Here is a 19,479-nt window from a genome sequence, read left to right on the forward strand (position 1 = left end):
TCAGAGTAAAAAATCATAATATTCGTAATAAAAAGTATGTTGATTGAAAAAGAAGTTCTATTATCATTTTTCAAAAAAATTGTTTGATGATTTGTAGATTTTGCAGCAGATGGAGATGAAGGATGGTAGAAGAAGCTAAAGTAGTAAGCTTAACATTAAAATTTAAAAAGAAAATGGAATACGTAGGGATTCACTTCCAACCTTCACTTTTGCTGTTCGGAGTACTTTGGTATGCGTGTACTAATAGTTGTTCCCTAACAAGGTATGATTAAAGCAAAGTTCTTTCCTCTGAAAAGACATCTCATTCCTTTTAGAAACGTCTTGTCACCATTGCGTATAAATCTTTAGTTAACAGTTTCTCTCAATGGAATTACGTTCAGATAAAAATTTCAACCTTTTACAACCGAAACCGAAGGGGCGTTAAAACATGTTCATTTATTTCCACGGTACGAAATACTGTATACATATGTGGTAGGCGCTTAACTGGAATAAAGTTTTTCTTGGCTTCGAGCGAGTAATTGTTAATTACGCTTACAACTTAATATGAATAAATCAAGAATCTCTTTGAAACTGTTTTCACGTTAGCCAGGGTTTGCACGACGTAAATGCAAAAAAAGTTAAAACTATATTTTACTATAACAAGCATAGTAAATTTAAGGAATTTATATGAAATGGAATAAGAAGAAGAGCGCTCAGGAGAGGAAAAACGTAAGGGGCAGGTACAAGCGTACGCAGCGAACTTTGAGGTTCCATTTAATCCTACCTTAAGTTAATCCTAATCTACTTTCTGTGGGATTCTGCGCGAATCAACAATTTCATATCTCAATTCATGTATTAGAATACCAAACAATAAAAACATTACGTATTATAATATTTTGCATTATAGCATTCGAGATTAGTTCTTGCTACACTCCTTATAGTAATTATTTTATAAATATGATTAAGCGAAAAAAATCTCTTGATGTTGCCCAATAATAAATCTGAATTATTATATGGAAAATCGCAGAACAATACCTAATCTCGTTTCACCGCGATTAACATTCTCGATCCAATACGTTCAGTGGAAACACTCGGCGAAACGTAATAACGGCTATTACCAGCCACACCATGCGCAAATCCTTTGTTCAAGAACGCTGTTAACCGCAAGTAGCAGCCAGACTGAATGCCGGTGTACACTGTTGGCCATAAGTATTGGTCTACTTTCTACATTTATAGCATCAATAAACTGTAACAACAAAATTATAAGTCAATCGTCAGTATGATAAATATTTAATGTGTACACCATAATGAAAATGAATAAAAGTATTCCACGTAATAGTTTACATAATGCTTAATACAATATTTCATACATCTAGTTCATACAACGATTGATATGATGAATGATGATTTAATTAAAACGGTGTTTCATTTGTGTTTAACAAGTGAATCGAATTCAGAAAAGTAAAGGAGTTCTATCTCTAACAGAACATCTCGCATTAAACATATTAGTAGTTGTGTCCTAATACTTATGGTCGACAGTGTATCGCGGCAGAGTCTCGAGGGAGGCGGGGGAGGTCGAGAACACGGAGAGAGAGCTCGGGTTCGCGACACAATAAACCATTCCACGGGAAGGCAAAACACAAGCTCCAGCGCCGCTATAACCGAAGCCCAGCGTGCTCCGGTTCATTATGCGGCGCGACGTGGCAAAGTGCCAGGGCCTTTGATGAAGAGGGTGGCCACGTCCTACCAGATTCTCGCTACCGTTCCGTGCACCCTTTCCGCCCTTTCGTCGTAACATCGGGTTGCTGTCCACCCCCCGACGCACATCTTTGACTCCGCTAACCGGCTGCTGGCTCCCGGACTCGGACAAAGAACGGAAACCCGCGAGGGGTATACATCTTCTGATGTATGTTTCTCCCCCTCTTTCTCTTCCGCGTTTTCCGGACACGCTGAAAGCCAGCGTTCTTTACTTCCTTGAGGGTTCCTTTTTTGCTCTTTTCTCCGTATGCATTCCTATCCTGAATTTCAGCGCGAGAAGTCTCAAGGGAACAATAAATGATTTAAGTAACAAAGATGAGGAAAAATACCCTAACGGGATTGGAGTTGTATCGATGTTTGCAAAATGTGTTGATAATAATCTTGAAAGGAAAGTCTGTGATACTTCAATACAGAACTAACATAATACATATGTACATACATGTATAATCTCAATAGTAGTTATTGTCATTACAAGTGTAAAACTTTACAACACTGAAATCTTTTTATTCTTTTGATTTTTTAAAAATATTCCATATAAATATACAAAATTCGTAACAGAAAGCAATTTATTGTTTTCACTGCATGTTTTTTACATTACACAACATACGTTACATACACATTACACATATACAATTACATACATGTATTGTAGATGTTTAGTATCACGTAGATGATATTAGAATTTTAAGTTACTTGACTTGATGCGGTAATTAATTATTGCAATACGGAATTGTATATTGTATTAATCTTTATCATACGTATGTACTATAAATAATAATTGACAAATGTACGTATGCTATAATTGATAAATGTCGAGTGTTAATTGCTTTAGTGAACGATCGACAATTTTAATATTCATGTAAACGTGCCAATAACTGAGAAGGTCTCGAGAGGACGGCTGAAATTAGCTATTACTATAAAAAGCGAAAATCGTAGGTAACTATAGATAATTAGAAATTCAATTGTCGTTATTTCTATGTATGATAAAAATAGACCATTGAGTTATATAAAATATCTGGAGTGTGCGCGGCTGTCAAAAGTCGTAAGATAGAAGAGTAGCGATGATGCTGCAAGAAGCGAGAAGCTATGGGGGATCTCTGTCCTTCTTTTTATATTCTCTCTCTCTATTTGTATTATCTTGTAGTAAATTTAACTATGGTGGGGATAGAAGTTCAGTATTCTATCGAATCACTTGAATTTATAACATTGTCAATCACTCGACATATACGCGTTCGAGTTCAGGTTCAGAAAACATGCATTATACACCTAAAAAGAGAAAGAGATTCCTTCACGGTTGCTCTTCGTCGGCGAACGTACCCCCCCCCCCCATTCATTCACACTCCAGATGTTTTATATAGCTCAATGAAGTAGACTGACTAAATGATATACGTACATACAAAAATTTTAAATCCTCGTTATCGACGAGGAAATCCTTTTTTACTGATAATTAACTTGTGCCTGATAAAGTATTATTGGCAAAAATTCTTATTTAATATTACAAAATGAATGTGTGACGTATGAACGTAGATGCGAAGGTCAACTAATTAACTTATCATTGTTTAATAATACATTTGCCATTGAGATATGTACATTGCTTATGAAGATATCAGTAAATGCTGTAATATTAAGTAATGCTTTTATCTTGTTATTTTACAATTTTAAATTATAATATGAAGCAAAAATCGAGCAGCCTCGTACGCGAATTTATCTGTACATGTATGAAATGATATCAGTACATGTGTATACACACATACACATACATAGATAGATACTACATAGAGAATTGAGGTTACGAGAATCGGACGTATCAACGCGCTACTTGAACAAACGATCGAACTCGAAGATAGCGTTAAGCCGAGCTTTATTTCCCGATTATCGTGCGCATTGGTTGCAGTCAAAATTGCCCTTATCGTTGAGACCGCGTTCGGTATAGGCAAGCGAATCCGTGTGTATTACATTGCGCGTCGCTGTTGAATTTATACGGCTACTAAACACCGTTACCCTTGTTCAATCGAAATTTCTAGTGGATGAATTACACTAATACAGGTTCTCGGCGATTAAGCGCGGAAAATGAATCAACACGAACTCGTACACTCCTGTCCACGATTTTATCAGGACAAAATTATTGTTATCCACACTGCAGTCTGTTTTTGATGCACAAGATTTTAGATTACTAATTAGATATTGAGACTATTATTTATACATCATCAAATTGAACAATTCGTTTCAATAAAATTAATACATCAGACTACAGGTTCAAATAATAGTAGCTTAGCTGGCTAAAATAATTAGTTGATTATTTTGTTAAAATGTGCTTCATTTCAACATTATAAACGACAAAATTTGAAGATTGAAAATATTCTTGAATTTTAGCAATACAAAGTTTATCAATAAATTCACTCTAATAAAAACAAATGACTCATTCTGTATATTAGTAATTCAATTCCGTTTAGGTTCGCTCCATTATGCTGTTCATTAATTTATTTAACAACACAAAAGTAATAAATAAAAACACTTCATTGAATACAGCCACGTTGGATATTTGAAGCAAAGTTTAAAGGCATGTGTCGCCGGGGGGAAGATACTTTCGGTAGAATTCGTAACATTTTTAAAAAGAGAATTTATTAAAGCACTGCTGAGCTTCTCTGAGGTTAGCAAAACGCAAAGTTTCGGTGAAGGGTTTGCGCAGAGTTTTTAAAAAAGAATTTCGCCGTTGGAACATGCTAAAAGAATCCGTCATATTTTTCAACGCTCAAAATGTTCCCAGTTTGTAGCATAAAAAATGGTTTTGACTTTTAATCACGTTACGTTACAGTCAATTGTACATTACAATTACATTGGATATATGTATATTATATGCAATTTTAATAAAATTAAACAGTTTTTAAATAATAGTTTAAAATATTGTATACAAAATAAATATATAAGAGCAGTTATATGTTCACACAAACTAGTAAAGCCTATAGAGGATTCCAGGGACGATGAAGAATAGTATGCTGTAAATGTATGGGAGCATGAATGGAGGAATGAATGAATAAGTATAAGATTAGAAAAATATAAGCCAAGGCCGGGTCTCAGGTCGATAAGGCTAGAATAAAAATAAATATATTCACACAAATTAATTTATACTGTGTCTGTCTATCTACTACATGTATGTGTAACTTTAAATAGTTAACAAAAAGAAAAATGCAAAAGACGATGTGCGAAGACAGTAGTGAAGATAAGAATGCAAACTCGCAATTTATTTTCGTTAGGTTTTTCCACAAGCGTACCGCGACGCAAATTTGTGAGAAAAAAAGAATGAAGACTGCTTCAGTATCTCTATAGTTCGGAAAACGTTAACGATGGCCAATCAACGTGATCCTATTTACCGAACTTCTTAGCAGCGCGGTGTTGACCCAAAACACGATGCGAAAGGAGGCACGAAACTTTTTCATTGCGTTAGCCGCGAAAAAGAGCCGAATTAGTTCCGACAATGAGCAAAGCGAAGGAGAAGAAGCAGCCAACATTTCTTAATCATATTTCAATTAAGCAGCCGCCCGAAGTTGGGCGCCGACCGCGTTAGCACCGCCAAAACGCCATTAATACCAGCAAGGAAGTCATAACAAACTGTCAGTTAGTCAAATAAATGCCAGGAGGAAGCATTTTATTGAATGCGAACTGGGTGTTTCTTTTTCAGTTTATGAAAGCAAACAAGTCTTTACACAATTCTATCACTACATTGCGAATTTTATGCATTTATAAAAGCTTTAGATTTAGTAACCGCCATGTAATATATGACATTGTATTTTAAAGTAAATAAAATCGTGCGAATGTGAATAATGAATAAATTACAATTATTTATTACTGAATGACTTCTATACCATACTTTTTAATTTTATTAAACGTAACTTTAGACTTTGTCACTTTGACTATTAAACTAATAGAAAACATATAGTTACAATAACCAAGCATAGTATTACACAGGGTGAACCACGAATCGTGATCAGGAGAGATTACTCTATTAGCAATCCGATCGAAAATGTTTTTATCAGGTATTTTTCTACCTTAAGAATAAGCAACGACTGTGAATACCGGTCTATATGTCCTTAGACTTGGAAATAAAATGCACTTTTTATATATTTTCTATACAGTATAGTATATTATGCGTATATTATGTACTCAATAAACTTCCAAACATACTTTTCTCGAGAACAAAACGTCATACGAAAAAATGTTGTTCTACATTTTCGAGTCAGATTTCCATGTAGAATCAACTACTGCCTGCTTGTACCACCCGTTACGGGACACCCTATGCAACTTTTTATAAATATACAGAGTCCACAATCTTTATTTTTCTTTATTTTTATAAAATATATAACGCTCATAAATATACGAGGGACGATATGGACTAATGGAAGTTTACCCACTTAAAGCAAAGGAAATTTTCTAGTACAAAGTGTTGATAAAACCTCTGTGATAAACAACTTGAGTTGCGATTAAGAAAACAAATAGTTCACGATGTTATCATGATAATACAAGTGAAATATAAATGCACGATACCGGTTTGTCAGTTCAACAGTTCGACAGTTCGTTAGGACATACTATGGTCGCCACACTATCTTTGGGATCCTCAGCACTCTTCCTGCTCGCCATGTAAGTAACACTTCATCGGAACATTTGTTGCATTGACAATCATTCCTAGAAGATTTTTATCCAAATTTAATGCATTAAATGTATTGAAAAAATTAATAGATCTATTCAGATAATGGCAATGGTATGGCAAGAATAAACATTACGTTAATATGTAAAAAATCTCTGATGTCAAGAATATTACTATGTATTAATGCATATCAAACAAACTACACACCTAAGTGTGCAATACGTATTATAAAATATACAAGGCAATAAAATTTTTTTGTTTTGTGTTAATTTCTCAAATGTGATTTGATTCCACATTATTGCACCTTCTTGCAGGGGCATACTTTGTGATCAAATTTAAGACTCAAAAGCTTGATAAATGTATAATGTACAGGAAGCTTTCACTTATGATACAAATTACTTAACTTCGACGATTTCCACTCATCAGCCATTTCGATCGTCAACTTTAGTTAATTTCTTTCAGTTCGGCGAGTAGCGAATCCGTGGTGGTCGATGAGAAATATTTAAAGTTCCCACCGAACTTTCTACTGGGCACAGCATCGGCGTCATACCAAATAGAGGGAGCATGGAACGTGAGTGGTACGTAGTTCGAATTCAAATTTTTTATTGTGAAAATCAGTGAGTCTTCTCTAATATTATCTTAATACTTGAAAAGATAAAGGAGAAAGTACTTGGGACCATTTCACTCATCTTAAGGGTAATCGTATTTTCAATGATACAAATGGAGATGTTGCAGCTGACTTTTATCACAAATACAAAGAAGATATTGCCATACTTAAAAACATTGGGGTACATATTGTTTTTAATCGTTTTTAGTTTTGTATAATCTCAAATTGACATTTAACTTTCACAAGTAGTTTAACAAATTTCTATAAGGTTAATTTATTTTAATTGATATCAATCTTAATTTCATTCTAATAGTTCAAATCGTACCGATTCTCTGTGAGCTGGCCGCGAATTCTCCCGACCGGATTCGCGAATCAAGTCAGTAAAGATGGTGTCCAATATTACCATAACTTAATCGATGAACTATTGAAGAATGGTATTGAACCTTTGATGACTCTTTATCATTGGGACCACCCGCAAATCATGGAAGAGGCTGGTGGTTGGATGAACGAAGAAATGGTTGACTGGTTTGCTGACTACGCGAGAGTCATTTACCGCGAGTTCGGCTCGAAGGTGAAGAAGTTCATCCCGATAAACGAGCCTATATCGTTTTGCAAAAACGGTTACGCTGATGGCAAGGACGCACCTGGCAAGACTCTGCCTGGCATTGGCGACTACTTGTGCATGCATAATGTGATCAAGGCTCATGCAAGAGCGTACAGAATCTACGAGACCGAGTTCAAACAGACTCAGAAGGGCCAAGTTGGTTTTTTGATCAACTTCTGGGCCTACATGCCCAAAACGCCTGCGGACCAAAACGCTGCAGACCTTGCGTTTGAATTCAATGTTGGATGGAGTATGCATCCGATTTACTCCAAGGAGGGTGATTATCCAGCTGTGATGAAGAGTATGATAGCTAAGAAGAGTAAGGAACAAGGATATCTCAAGTCCCGTTTGCCTACATTTACTCCTGATGAGATTAAATACATAAGGTATTATTCATAAGTGATTTTTCAAATGAGGAAATATCTTAGAACGTTTTTAAACGAGTTTGTGTGTCTGCTCTGTGTGGAATATCACGATTATTATTGCAGAGGAACCTCGGATTTCTTGGCTGTAAATCACTATTCCGCGAGACTGGTTACACTTGGTAATACAGGAAAAATGCCGTCCCGTGAAAACGATATGGGAGTGGTAGAGATTATTGACAAGTCCTGGAAAGGATCAGCTGTCGACTGGTTGTTCGTATGTATTGCTATTTAGTGATTAGTGTGTTTGAACGTATATTGATTATTTCTAATTATTTTATTATTATATTTATGGATAGTTAACTGTATGACGTAATGGATTGCTATTTTACTTGCTTTTCTTTAGGTTGTGCCTGAAGGATTCCGATACGTTCTACGTCAACTTGCACAATATTACGGTAACCCACCGATGTACATAACTGAAAACGGCTATGCCGATTACGGATCGCTCAACGACGACGATAGAATTGAATACTTCCGCGAATACTTGAAGCAAATGCACCTCGCTATTTACGAAGATGGCGTCAACGTACGAGGATACATTTTGTGGTCTCTGACGGACACCTTCGAATGGCTTTTCGGATACAAGTAAATAATTAATATAAAGATTAAAATATATTAAACTGTACAATGTGCAAAATACCTTTTATTAACTAAACTACTGATTTTATGCCTTCATAGAAAGATTGAATGTGCAGGAAATACAAAAAAGTGCATATGATGTACGAAAAAGTATACCGTAATTCAAAAACTGACTGCATAACACATATACCTCGATTACAATGCCTAAAAGATGAAATTCATTTTTATTTAGATAACATTCTTTACATTAGTACTATTAAAGTTTTCTTTTGCATGCAAATCTGCAGTCTAGTAATAAGTATTGAATTACTATGAATCCATTTTTGTGGTTTAATTTTCAGTGCCCGCTTTGGTATCGTGTCCGTTGACTTCAACGACCCAGAGAGACCCCGAACCTTGAGGAAGTCTGCTTCCTGGTGGAAGAAGGTTATTGCCGATGGTAAAATTGATCAGTAATGAGGAATATCATGGACACCATAAATAACTAATTAAATATTGCCGATTGTATGATAAATCAATGTCCATTTTTTATGCACAAATGTTCCACTTTGTTTTTGATGAATGCATTAAAAATTAAAATAATTAATTATCCATTTATTTGCTGTTATATTATGTTCCTTGTGTTTTGTGTGATGCAATTTTCCTCTTAAAGAAAATGTCAAGTTTCATTGTCTCGTCGCAGGATCCTTTTTTTCAAATCATTGAACACGACTTGCTATTCTACGATAGAGAAGTTCATTCGACGTGCATTGATCTGTACAACATTTTAACTATTCCGCATTGGGAGATCGAATTTGTAGAAGGGCGAGGTAAGGTGTCAGCTACGAAGGGATTAAATACAGATAAAAGACTCCAAGTCCCAGTTGTAAATGCTCCAGCATCACCCACTTCATTTATACAGTCCTCTGGAAGAGAAAAGTAGAAGAGAAAGCACGAAGCGCTTTGTCCCTGTCATGTTAAGTGATAAGTAGTTGGTTGTGTTTAGAGTTAGTAGAGTTAAGTTCGCAGTATGGCAGTAATTAAGCTAGCGAGAGCGGATTAAGAAATGTTTGGAGACTATTAATAATGACTTCGATGTATATAAGCTTAAATGATCTTCAACATTTATTATTCCTGATTCCATATCCAGCACATGAGAAACTTTACAGTCTGAATAAATCTCTTGTAATCATTTGTATATCTGATTCCTTTTATAAATCCCTCAAATAATATAGTAGAGATGTTCCTGGAATATTTGTGCCAATTTTCACGAGTTTGATATGAACAAATTGTTCTAAACAGTTATTGACTTTTATGTGAGAAGAAGAACCACAGTTGTTTTTCTTTAATAAGTTTGTGTTTTACAATTTGAACAAGGAATAAATTACTAAGTCAACTAATTGATTTGTTTTTACAAACTGATAGGATGATACTCAGTTCATTGGATTCTACTTTTTGCTAAAATTGATATCTGAAGGGAAAAGTTTACAATAGATGCAGTTGATTTGCTTCACAATTTTTTCGTAACTTTTTTTGAGCTTTACGTATATAAAGAATTCGGTTTGAAAACACACACTGCGTTAGTTTATCAATATTGTTTCATCGGACGGTCCACCAAATATTTCTGTATGGTCGAAAGTTCGGTGACCGTTCGTCGAGTGAACTGATTACAATACGAACGCTTGATTTATAAATTCCGCTATGCTTACAATCAGATTTCCATGTAGAATCAACTACTGCCCACTTATACCACCAGTTACGGGACACCCTGTGCAATTCTTTATAAATACACAGTCCACTATCTCTGTTTTTCTTTATTTTTATACAATATATAACGCTCATAAATACAGGGTGTCCCTCACGGTGCGCATAATTTTTCCCTCACGGCTCGCTTCCCCTCTTTTTCGCCCATATTTCGATCCCCCCTACTATTCCCCTCATGCGTCTTCGCTGACCATGCCTAGCATACCCCCATCAAGTACCAGTCCCCACCATGGTCGCGTCGTCCCCGCTTTCCGGCCGAGGGAAAAATTATGCGTACCCAGGGTACGATATGAATTAATGGAAGTTTACCCACTTAAAGCAAAGGAAATTTTTTGGTACGAAGAGTTGATAAAACCTGTACGATAAACAACTTGATTTGCGATTGAGAAAACATAAATAGTTCACGATGTTATCATGGTGTTATTATGACAATTCAAGTGAAATATAAATGCACGATACCGGTTTGACATCTCATTCACAGTTCGTTAGGAGATATGGTCGCCACGCTATCTTTGGGATCCTCTGCACTTTTCCTGCTCGCGATGTAAGTAACACTTCATCGGAACATTTGTTGCATTGACAATCATTCGTAGAAGATTTTTATCCAAATTTAATGCATTAAATGTAATTAAAAGATCTATAATATAATATAGGTATGGCGAGAATAAACATTACGTGAATATATAAAAAATCTCTGATGTCAAGAATACTACTGTGTATTGATGCATATCAAACAAACTACACACCTAAGTGAGCAATACGCATTGTAAAATATACAAGGCAATAAAATTTGTTGTTTTATGTTAATTTTTTTAATGTGATTTGATTCCACATTATTGCAACTTTTTGCAAATTTGGCGCATACTCTCTGAACAAATTGAAGCCTCAAAAGCTTGATAAATGTATAATGTACGAAGAAGCTTTCACTTATGATACAAATTACTTAACGTCGGCGATTTCCCCTCATCAGCCACTCGATAGATCGTCAACTTCAGTCAACTTCTTTCAGTTCGGCGAGTAGCGAATCCGTGGTGGTCGATGAGAAATATCTAAAGTTCCCACCGAACTTTCTCCTAGGCACAGCATCGGCGTCATACCAAATAGAGGGAGCATGGAACGTGAGTGGTACGTAGTTCGAATTCAAATTTTTTATTGTGAAAATCAGTGAGTCTTCTCTAATATTATCTTAATACTTGAAAAGATAAAGGAGAAAGTACTTGGGACCATTTCACTCATCTTAAGGGTAATCGTATTTTCAATGATACAAATGGAGATGTTGCAGCTGACTTTTATCACAAATACAAAGAAGATATTGCCATACTTAAAAACATTGGGGTACATATTGTTTTTAATCGTTTTTAGTTTTGTATAATCTCAAATTGACATTTAACTTTCACAAGTAGTTTAACAAATTTCTATAAGGTTAATTTATTTTAATTGATATCAATCTTAATTTCATTCTAATAGTTCAAATCGTACCGATTCTCTGTGAGCTGGCCGCGAATTCTCCCGACCGGATTCGCGAATCAAGTCAGTAAAGATGGTGTCCAATATTACCATAACTTAATCGATGAACTATTGAAGAATGGTATTGAACCTTTGATGACTCTTTATCATTGGGACCACCCGCAAATCATGGAAGAGGCTGGTGGTTGGATGAACGAAGAAATGGTTGACTGGTTTGCTGACTACGCGAGAGTCATTTACCGCGAGTTCGGCTCGAAGGTGAAGAAGTTCATCCCGATAAACGAGCCTCTATCGTTTTGCAAAAATGGTTACTCTCACGGCAAGGAGGCACCTGGCAAGACTCTGCATGGTATTGCCGAGTATTTGTGTATACATAATGTGGTCAAGGCTCATGCAAGAGCGTACAGAATCTACGAGGCCGAGTTTAAACAGACTCAGAAGGGCCAAGTTGGTTTTCTGATCAACTACTGGGGCTACATGCCTAAAACGCCTGCGGACCAAACCGCTGCGGACATTTGGTTTGAATTCAATGTTGGGTGGACTATGCATCCGATTTACTCCAAGGAGGGTGATTATCCGGCTGTGATGAAGAGTATGATAGCTAAGAAGAGCAAGGAACAAGGATATCTCAGGTCCCGTTTGCCTACATTTACTCCTGATGAGATAGAATACATAAGGTATTGTTCATAAGAGATTTTTCAAATGAGGAAATATCTTAGAACGTTTTTAAACGAGTTGGTGTGTCTATTCTTTATGAAATATCACGATTATTATTGCAGAGGAACCTCGGATTTCTTGGCTGTAAATCACTATTCCTCGGGATTGGTTACACTTGGTAATACAGGAGAAGTGCCGTCCCATGAAAACGATATGGGAGTGATAGAGATGATTGACAAGTCCTGGAAAGCATCAGCTGTCGACTGGTTGTTCGTATGTATTGCTATTTAGTGATTAGTATTTGGACGTATATTAATTATTTATAATTATTTTATTATTATATTTATAGATAGTTAACTGTATGATATAATGGATTGTTATTTTACCTGTTTTTACTGTAGGTTGTGCCTGAAGGATTCCGATACATTCTACGTCAACTTGCACAACATTATGGTAACCCACCGATGTATATAACTGAAAACGGCTATGCCGATTACGGATCGGTCAACGACGACGATAGAATTGAATACTTCCGCGAATACTTGAAGCAGATGCACCTCGCTATTTACGAAGATGGCGTCAACGTACGAGGATATATTTTGTGGACTCTGACGGACACCTTCGAATGGACTTACGGATACAAGTAAATAATCAATACAATGATTAAAATATATTAAAATGTACAATGATCAAAATACGTTTTATTGACTAAACTGTTGATTTTATGCCTTGATAGAAAAATTGAATATGCAGGTAATATAAAAAATGCATGTGATGTATATAAAACTATGCCGTAATTCAAAAACTGACTGCATAACACATATACCTCGATTACAATCCTAAAGATGAAACTAAAAGATGAAACTCACTTTTATTTAGATTACAGTCTTTACATTGATACTACTAAAGTTCTCTTGTGCATACAAACCTGTAGTCTAGTAATAAGTATTGAATTAGTATGAAATCATTTTTGTGGTTTAATTTCCAGTGCCCGCTTTGGTATCGTGTCCGTTGACTTCAACGATCCAGAGAGACCCCGAACCTTGAGGAAGTCTGCTTCCTGGTGGAAAAAGGTTATTGCTGATGGTAAAATTGATCAGTAATGAGGAATATCATGGACACCATAAATAACTAATTAAATATTGCCGATTGTAAGATAAATCACAGTCCATTTTTTATGCACATATGTGCACTTTTGTTTTTGGTGAATGCATTAGAAAATAAAATAATTAATTATCCATTTATTTGCTATTGTATTATGTTCCTTGTGTTTTGTATGATGCAATTTTCCTCTTAAAGAAGATGCCAAGTCCATCAAGATAGTCATTTCATTGTCCCGTCGCAGGATCCTTTTTTCAAATCATTGAACACGACTTGCTATTCTGCGATAGAGAAGTTCATTCGACGTGCATTGATCTGTACAACATTTTAACTATTCCATATTGGGAGATCGAATTGGTAGAAGGGCGAGATAAGGCGTCAGCTACGAAGGGATTAAATACAGATAAAAGACTCCAAGTCCCAGTTGTAAATGCTCTAGCATCACCCACTTCATTTATACAGTCCTCTGGAAGAGAAAAGTAAAAGAGATAGCACGAAGCGCTTTGTCCCAGTAAATCTCTTGTAATCATTTGTGTATCTGATTTCTTTTATAAATTCCTCAAATAATATAGTAGAGATGTTCCTGGAATATTTGTGGCAATTTTCACGAGTTTGATATGAACAAATTGTTCTAAACAGTTATTGATTTTTATATGAGAAGAAAAACCACAGTTGTTTTTCTTTAATAAGTTTGTGTTTTACAATTTGAACAAGGAATAAATTACTAAGTCAACTAATTGATTTGTTTTTACAAACTGATAGGATGATACTCAGTTCATTGGATTCTACTTTTTGCTAAAATTGATATCTGAAGGGAAAAGTTTACAATAGATGCAGTTGATTTGCTTCACAATTTTTTCGTAACTTTTTTTGAGCTTTACGTATATAAAGAATTCGGTTTGAAAACACACACTGCGTTAGTTTATCAATATTGTTTCATCGGACGGTCCACCAAATATTTCTGTATGGTCGAAAGTTCGGTGACCGTTCGTCGAGTGAACTGATTACAATACGAACGCTTGATTTATAAATTCCGCTATGCTTACAATCAGATTTCCATGTAGAATCAACTACTGCCCACTTATACCACCAGTTACGGGACACCCTGTGCAATTCTTTATAAATACACAGTCCACTATCTCTGTTTTTCTTTATTTTTATACAATATATAACGCTCATAAATACAGGGTGTCCCAAAACTAGTGTAAGGAATTTTAATGGGAGGTTCCTGACATGATTCTAAACAACATTTTCCTTTGCGAAAAAGTTGTCCGAGGCGTGGCGAGCCGTTTTACTGCCTTCAACCAGTCAAAGGTACTTTTTATTATCGAACACGTGTTTTTAAGGGAAATCGAAAATAATAAGCTGGCGAAACTTCGTCCCTAAGAATTATGACATGGCTTTTACCTGCGTACAATGTGTCTACGGCTTTGCGGGCTGCAAGTCGCGGAGGTACGGAGTGTTTAACACGTGGGGAATGTTGTAAATATGACAAGGAATTGAAGGTCGGGTTTCTATCAGGGATGCTACAAACATTTTCACTAACGAATTTGGCCATCGAGTGGGGAAAATTCTCCCAAAGGAAAGTTGTGAGAGGATTCAGTAGGTTTCGAGTCGTGCACCTCAACTCAATGACGGAGCCCGAAAAATCCAATAGAGTATTAAGAAATGATCCGAGTATTCGCCTAACGCAAAGATGATTATCCGCCGATTCCGATGAAAAGAGCGTCATTCCGATCGAGTCGTGCCTTTCGTGCATCGTGTAATTCACGGGCCACGCGGATAGTGAAGTTCATTTTGTGAATAAAATACAATCGGCTCCTTTTGGAGACGTTTAATGTTAGAGTGCAAAAATGACAGTGTAAGTGTTTGAAAATTTTTAAGTGAAAAGTGACAGTGGTTTTGTTAAGTTGAGTTTGTGTATAAAAATCAATCGGCTGCTTCAAAGACGTGTATTGATAGGACGTAGGAGCAACAATTTTAGTGTGTTAACATTTTTGAGAGTGACAATGATCGTGCGGTGAATTGCGGGGTTCCTTCCCTGGGCAGAGTATCAGTTGTGGCCTACCTGCGAGCGGCAAAGACGCTGACCCATTGACCACGGCCCATCGTTAGTAGGTGCACTTGCGAATGAATGGGTAAGTCTAAATCTCTACAGTTTTTACATTTTCTTTTAAATTCAATATTGCCTGCAACTTGTTAATTCCTCGTTTATGCTATCATCGTCCATCAATTATCAACAATCTATCATTTCTCCATCCATTGCACGTGAATAACGATTAAGAATATTAATTGTTATTCATAATAATGCACGAACAACAATTTCCTTGCATTGTTATTCATGTAGTTTGTTAAATGCTTCGTACTGAGCGTTTGTTCAAAAGCGTGAACGGCCGGGCGGCCGGATCGGAGCCAACGCTCCCGAGTCGGAGCCCGCGTCAATCGAGCGCTCTTATTGGTCGAGGTTATTTGTTAATAACTCCTCAACCACGCATCGGACTACTTTTTCGCAAAGGAAAATGTTGTTTAAAATCATGTCAGGAACCTCCTATTAAAATTCCTTACACTAGTTTTGGGACACCCTGTATATGAGGTACGATATGAATTAATGGATGTTTACCCACTTAAAGCAAAGGAAATTTTTTAGTACGAAGTGTTGATAAAACCTCTGCGATAAACAACTTGAGTTGCGATTGAGAAAACAAATAGTTCACGATGTTATCATGATAATACAAGTGAAATATAAATGCACGATACCGGTTTGTCAGTTTAACAGTTCGACAGTTCGTTAGGAGATACTATGGTCGCCACGCTATCTTTGGGATCCTCAGCACTCTTCCTGCTCGCCATGTAAGTAACACTTCATCGGAACATTTGTTGCATTGACAATCATTCGTAGAAGATTTTTATCCAAATTTAATGCATTAAATATACTGCAAAAATTAATAGATCAACTCAGATAATAAAGTATAGCAAGAAACATTACATAAATATATAAAGAATCTCTGATGTCAAGAATATTATTGTGTATTACTATACAGGGTATTCCACCTAACTTGACCACCTCAAATATATCGTTTATCTTTTGTGATAAAAAAGATGTCAAGGGGAGAGAATATTCTGTTGGAAGGCGCCAATACGGTGATGGGCCGAATTTTTTTCTCGAGGTCATTTTTTTCGAGATATTAAGGTCATCGTATTTTTTTTAAATGGGACTGCATATTTTCGCTATAACAATCTTATAGCTTATAAAAAAACGAATCCATCTAGGTGCAATATGTTGACCTTCACGTGACCTTTAACGAGAAAATTATGTTTATAAGGAGAAAAGGTAAAGACGAGATTTGTATTATTCAGTGCACAATATTTATTTCAAGAGATTTTCAAAATGTGTACCATTAACTTCAATACACTTTTGGAAACGGCAAATGAATGATTTTTTTACATCATTAAGCACTTCTATGCTAATTGATCTACATTCGTGTAAAATTCTTTCTCGCATATTTTCTGGTGTTCTGGGAGGATCATTATAAACTTTATCTTTTAAGTGTCCCCAGAGGAAAAAATCAAGCGGCGTAAGATCCGGTGATCGAGCTGGCCAACAAATCCTTGCACCTCGTCCTATCCAACGATCGGGAAACATTCTGTTTAATGCATTGCGCGCGATAAGAGCATTGTGAGCTGGACAGCCGTCATGCTGGAACCACATCCTTGATCGAGATTCGTTTTTTTATAAGCTATAAGACTGTTATAGCGAAAATATGCAGTCCCATTTAAAAAAAATACGATGACCTTGATATCTCGAGAAAAATGACCTCGAGAAAAAAATTCGGCCCATCACCGTATTGGCGCCTTCCAACAGAATATTCTCTCCCCTTGACATTTTTTCTATCACAAGAAATAAGCGATATATATAAGGTGGTCAAGTTAGGTGGAATACCCTGTATATAAAACAAACTAGACACATAAGTGTGCAATACGTATTATAAAATATACAAGACAATAAAATTTGTTGTTTCATGTTAATCTTTTAAATGTTATTTAATTCCACATTATTGCAACTTTTTGCAGGGGCATACTTTCTGATCAAATTGAAGCCTCAAAAGCTTGATAAATGTATAATGAACAAGGAGCTTTCATTTATGATACAAATTACATAACTTCGACGATTTCCACTCGATAGATTGTCAACTTCAGTCAACTTCTTTCAGTTCGGCGAGTAGCGAATCCGTAGTGGTCGATGAGAAATATCTAAAGTTCCCACCGAACTTTCTCCTGGGCGCAGCATCAGCGGCATACCAAATAGAGGGAGCATGGAACGTGAGTGGTACGTAGTTCGAATTCAAATTTTTTATTGTGAAAACCAGTGATTCTTCTCTAATATTTTCTTAATACTTGAAAAGATAAAGGAGAAAGTGTTTGGGACCATTTCACCCATCTTAAGGGTAATCGAATTTTCAATAATACAAATGGCGATGTTGCAGCTGACTCTTATCATAAATACAAAGATGATGTTGCCTTACTTAAGAACATTGGGGTAAGTAGTGCTTTTAATCGTTTTTAGTTTTGTATTATCTCAAATTGACTTGTAGCTATCACAAGTAGTTTAACAAATTTCTATAAGATTAATTTAATTTAATTGATATCAATCTTAATTTCATTCTGATAGTTCAAGTCGTACCGATTCTCTGTGAGCTGGCCGCGCATTCTCCCGACCGGATTCGCGAATCAAGTCAGTAAAGATGGTGTCCAATATTACCATAACTTAATCGATGAACTATTGAAGAATGATATTGAACCTTTGATGACTCTTTATCATTGGGACCACCCACAAATCATAGAAGATGCTGGTGGTTGGATGAACGGAGAAATGGTTGATTGGTTTGGTGACTACGCAAGAGTCATTTACCGCGAGTTTGGCTCGAAGGTGAAGAAGTTCATCCCGATAAACGAGCCTATATCGTTTTGCAAGAATGGTTACTCTCACGGCAAGGAAGCACCTGGCAAGAGTCTGCATGGTATTGGCGAGTACTTGTGTATGCATAATGTGGTCAAGGCTCATGCAAGAGCGTACAGAATCTACGAGGCCGAGTTCAAACAGACTCAGAAGGGCCAAGTTGGTTTTTTGATCAACTTGTGGGCCTACATGCCTAAAACGCCTGCGGACCAAAACGCTGCGGACATTTCGTTTGAATTCAATGTTGGTTGGACTATGCATCCGATTTACTCCAAGGAGGGTGATTATCCGGCCGTGATGAAGACTATGATAGCTAAGAAGAGCAAAGAACAAGGATATCTCAGGTCCCGTTTGCCTACATTTACTCCTGATGAGATCAAATACATAAGGTATTGTTCATAAGGAATTTTTCAGATGTCGAAATATCTTAGAATGTTTTTAAGCGCGTTGGTGTATCTGTATTGTATGAAACATCACAATTATTATTGCAGAGGAGCCTCGGATTTCTTGGCTGTAAATCACTATACCGCAAGACTGATTACACTTGGTAATACAGGAAAAGTGCCGTCCCATGAAAACGATATGGGTGTGGTAGAAATCATTGACAAATCCTGGAAAACATCGGCTTCCGAGTGGTTGTTGGTATGTATTGTTATTTAGTGATTAGTATTTGAACATATATTAAATATTTATAATCATTATACTATTATATATATAGATAGTTAACTATATGATATAATGGATTGCTATTTTACCTGTTTTTATTGTAGGTTGTGCCTGAAGGATTCCGATACATTCTACGTCAACTTGCACAACATTATGGTAACCCACCGATGTACATAACTGAAAACGGTGTTTCCGATCGCGGATCGCTCAACGACGACGAAAGAATTGAATACTTTCGCGAATACTTGAAGCAAATGCACCTCGCTGTTTACGAAGATGGCGTCAACGTACGAG

At 36.2% G+C, this 19,479-nt stretch overlaps 3 protein-coding genes across 4 annotated transcripts in view; all 3 read left to right on the forward strand.

Moving 5' to 3' along the window:
- Positions 1 to 6,270: 6,270 nt before the first annotated feature.
- LOC108622482 (myrosinase 1-like) lies at positions 6,271 to 9,685 on the forward strand. Its single transcript, XM_018020385.2, has 7 exons — positions 6,271 to 6,372; positions 6,842 to 6,957; positions 7,034 to 7,167; positions 7,300 to 7,976; positions 8,079 to 8,229; positions 8,359 to 8,600; positions 8,936 to 9,685. Exons 1-7 carry the CDS (start codon positions 6,323 to 6,325, stop codon positions 9,048 to 9,050), a joined length of 1,485 nt encoding a protein of 494 aa, XP_017875874.1. The 5' UTR covers positions 6,271 to 6,322; the 3' UTR covers positions 9,051 to 9,685.
- Positions 9,686 to 10,653: 968 nt separating this feature from the next.
- Positions 10,654 to 13,705, forward strand: LOC108622489 (myrosinase 1-like). Of its 2 annotated transcripts, XM_026811525.1 has the most exons (8): positions 10,829 to 10,881; positions 10,991 to 11,087; positions 11,347 to 11,462; positions 11,539 to 11,672; positions 11,805 to 12,481; positions 12,584 to 12,734; positions 12,863 to 13,104; positions 13,450 to 13,705. In XM_026811525.1, the coding sequence occupies exons 2-8, from the start codon at positions 11,035 to 11,037 to the stop codon at positions 13,562 to 13,564; spliced, it is 1,488 nt and encodes a 495-aa protein (XP_026667326.1). In that variant the 5' UTR covers positions 10,829 to 10,881; positions 10,991 to 11,034; the 3' UTR covers positions 13,565 to 13,705. The 2 variants fall into 2 exon arrangements, with proteins under 2 accessions (XP_017875886.1, XP_026667326.1); XM_018020397.2 differs by lacking the exon at positions 10,991 to 11,087 and having other exon boundaries at positions 10,654 to 10,881.
- Positions 13,706 to 16,305: 2,600 nt separating this feature from the next.
- The window catches only part of LOC108622479 (myrosinase 1-like), a 4,656-nt gene continuing 1,482 nt past the window's right edge, over positions 16,306 to 19,479 (forward strand). Inside the window, exons 1-6 of the mRNA XM_026811526.1 lie at positions 16,306 to 16,412; positions 17,774 to 17,889; positions 17,966 to 18,099; positions 18,232 to 18,908; positions 19,011 to 19,161; positions 19,290 to 19,472. Of these exons, the coding sequence (XP_026667327.1) occupies positions 16,363 to 16,412; positions 17,774 to 17,889; positions 17,966 to 18,099; positions 18,232 to 18,908; positions 19,011 to 19,161; positions 19,290 to 19,472 (1,311 nt within the window). The 5' untranslated portion in view covers positions 16,306 to 16,362. The remainder of the gene's footprint in view (positions 16,413 to 17,773; positions 17,890 to 17,965; positions 18,100 to 18,231; positions 18,909 to 19,010; positions 19,162 to 19,289; positions 19,473 to 19,479) is intronic.

This window comes from Ceratina calcarata, unplaced genomic scaffold, assembly GCF_001652005.2.
Source record: "Ceratina calcarata isolate Rehan_Ccalc_2016 unplaced genomic scaffold, ASM165200v1 scaffold224, whole genome shotgun sequence".
NCBI lineage: Eukaryota > Metazoa > Arthropoda > Insecta > Hymenoptera > Apidae > Ceratina > Ceratina calcarata.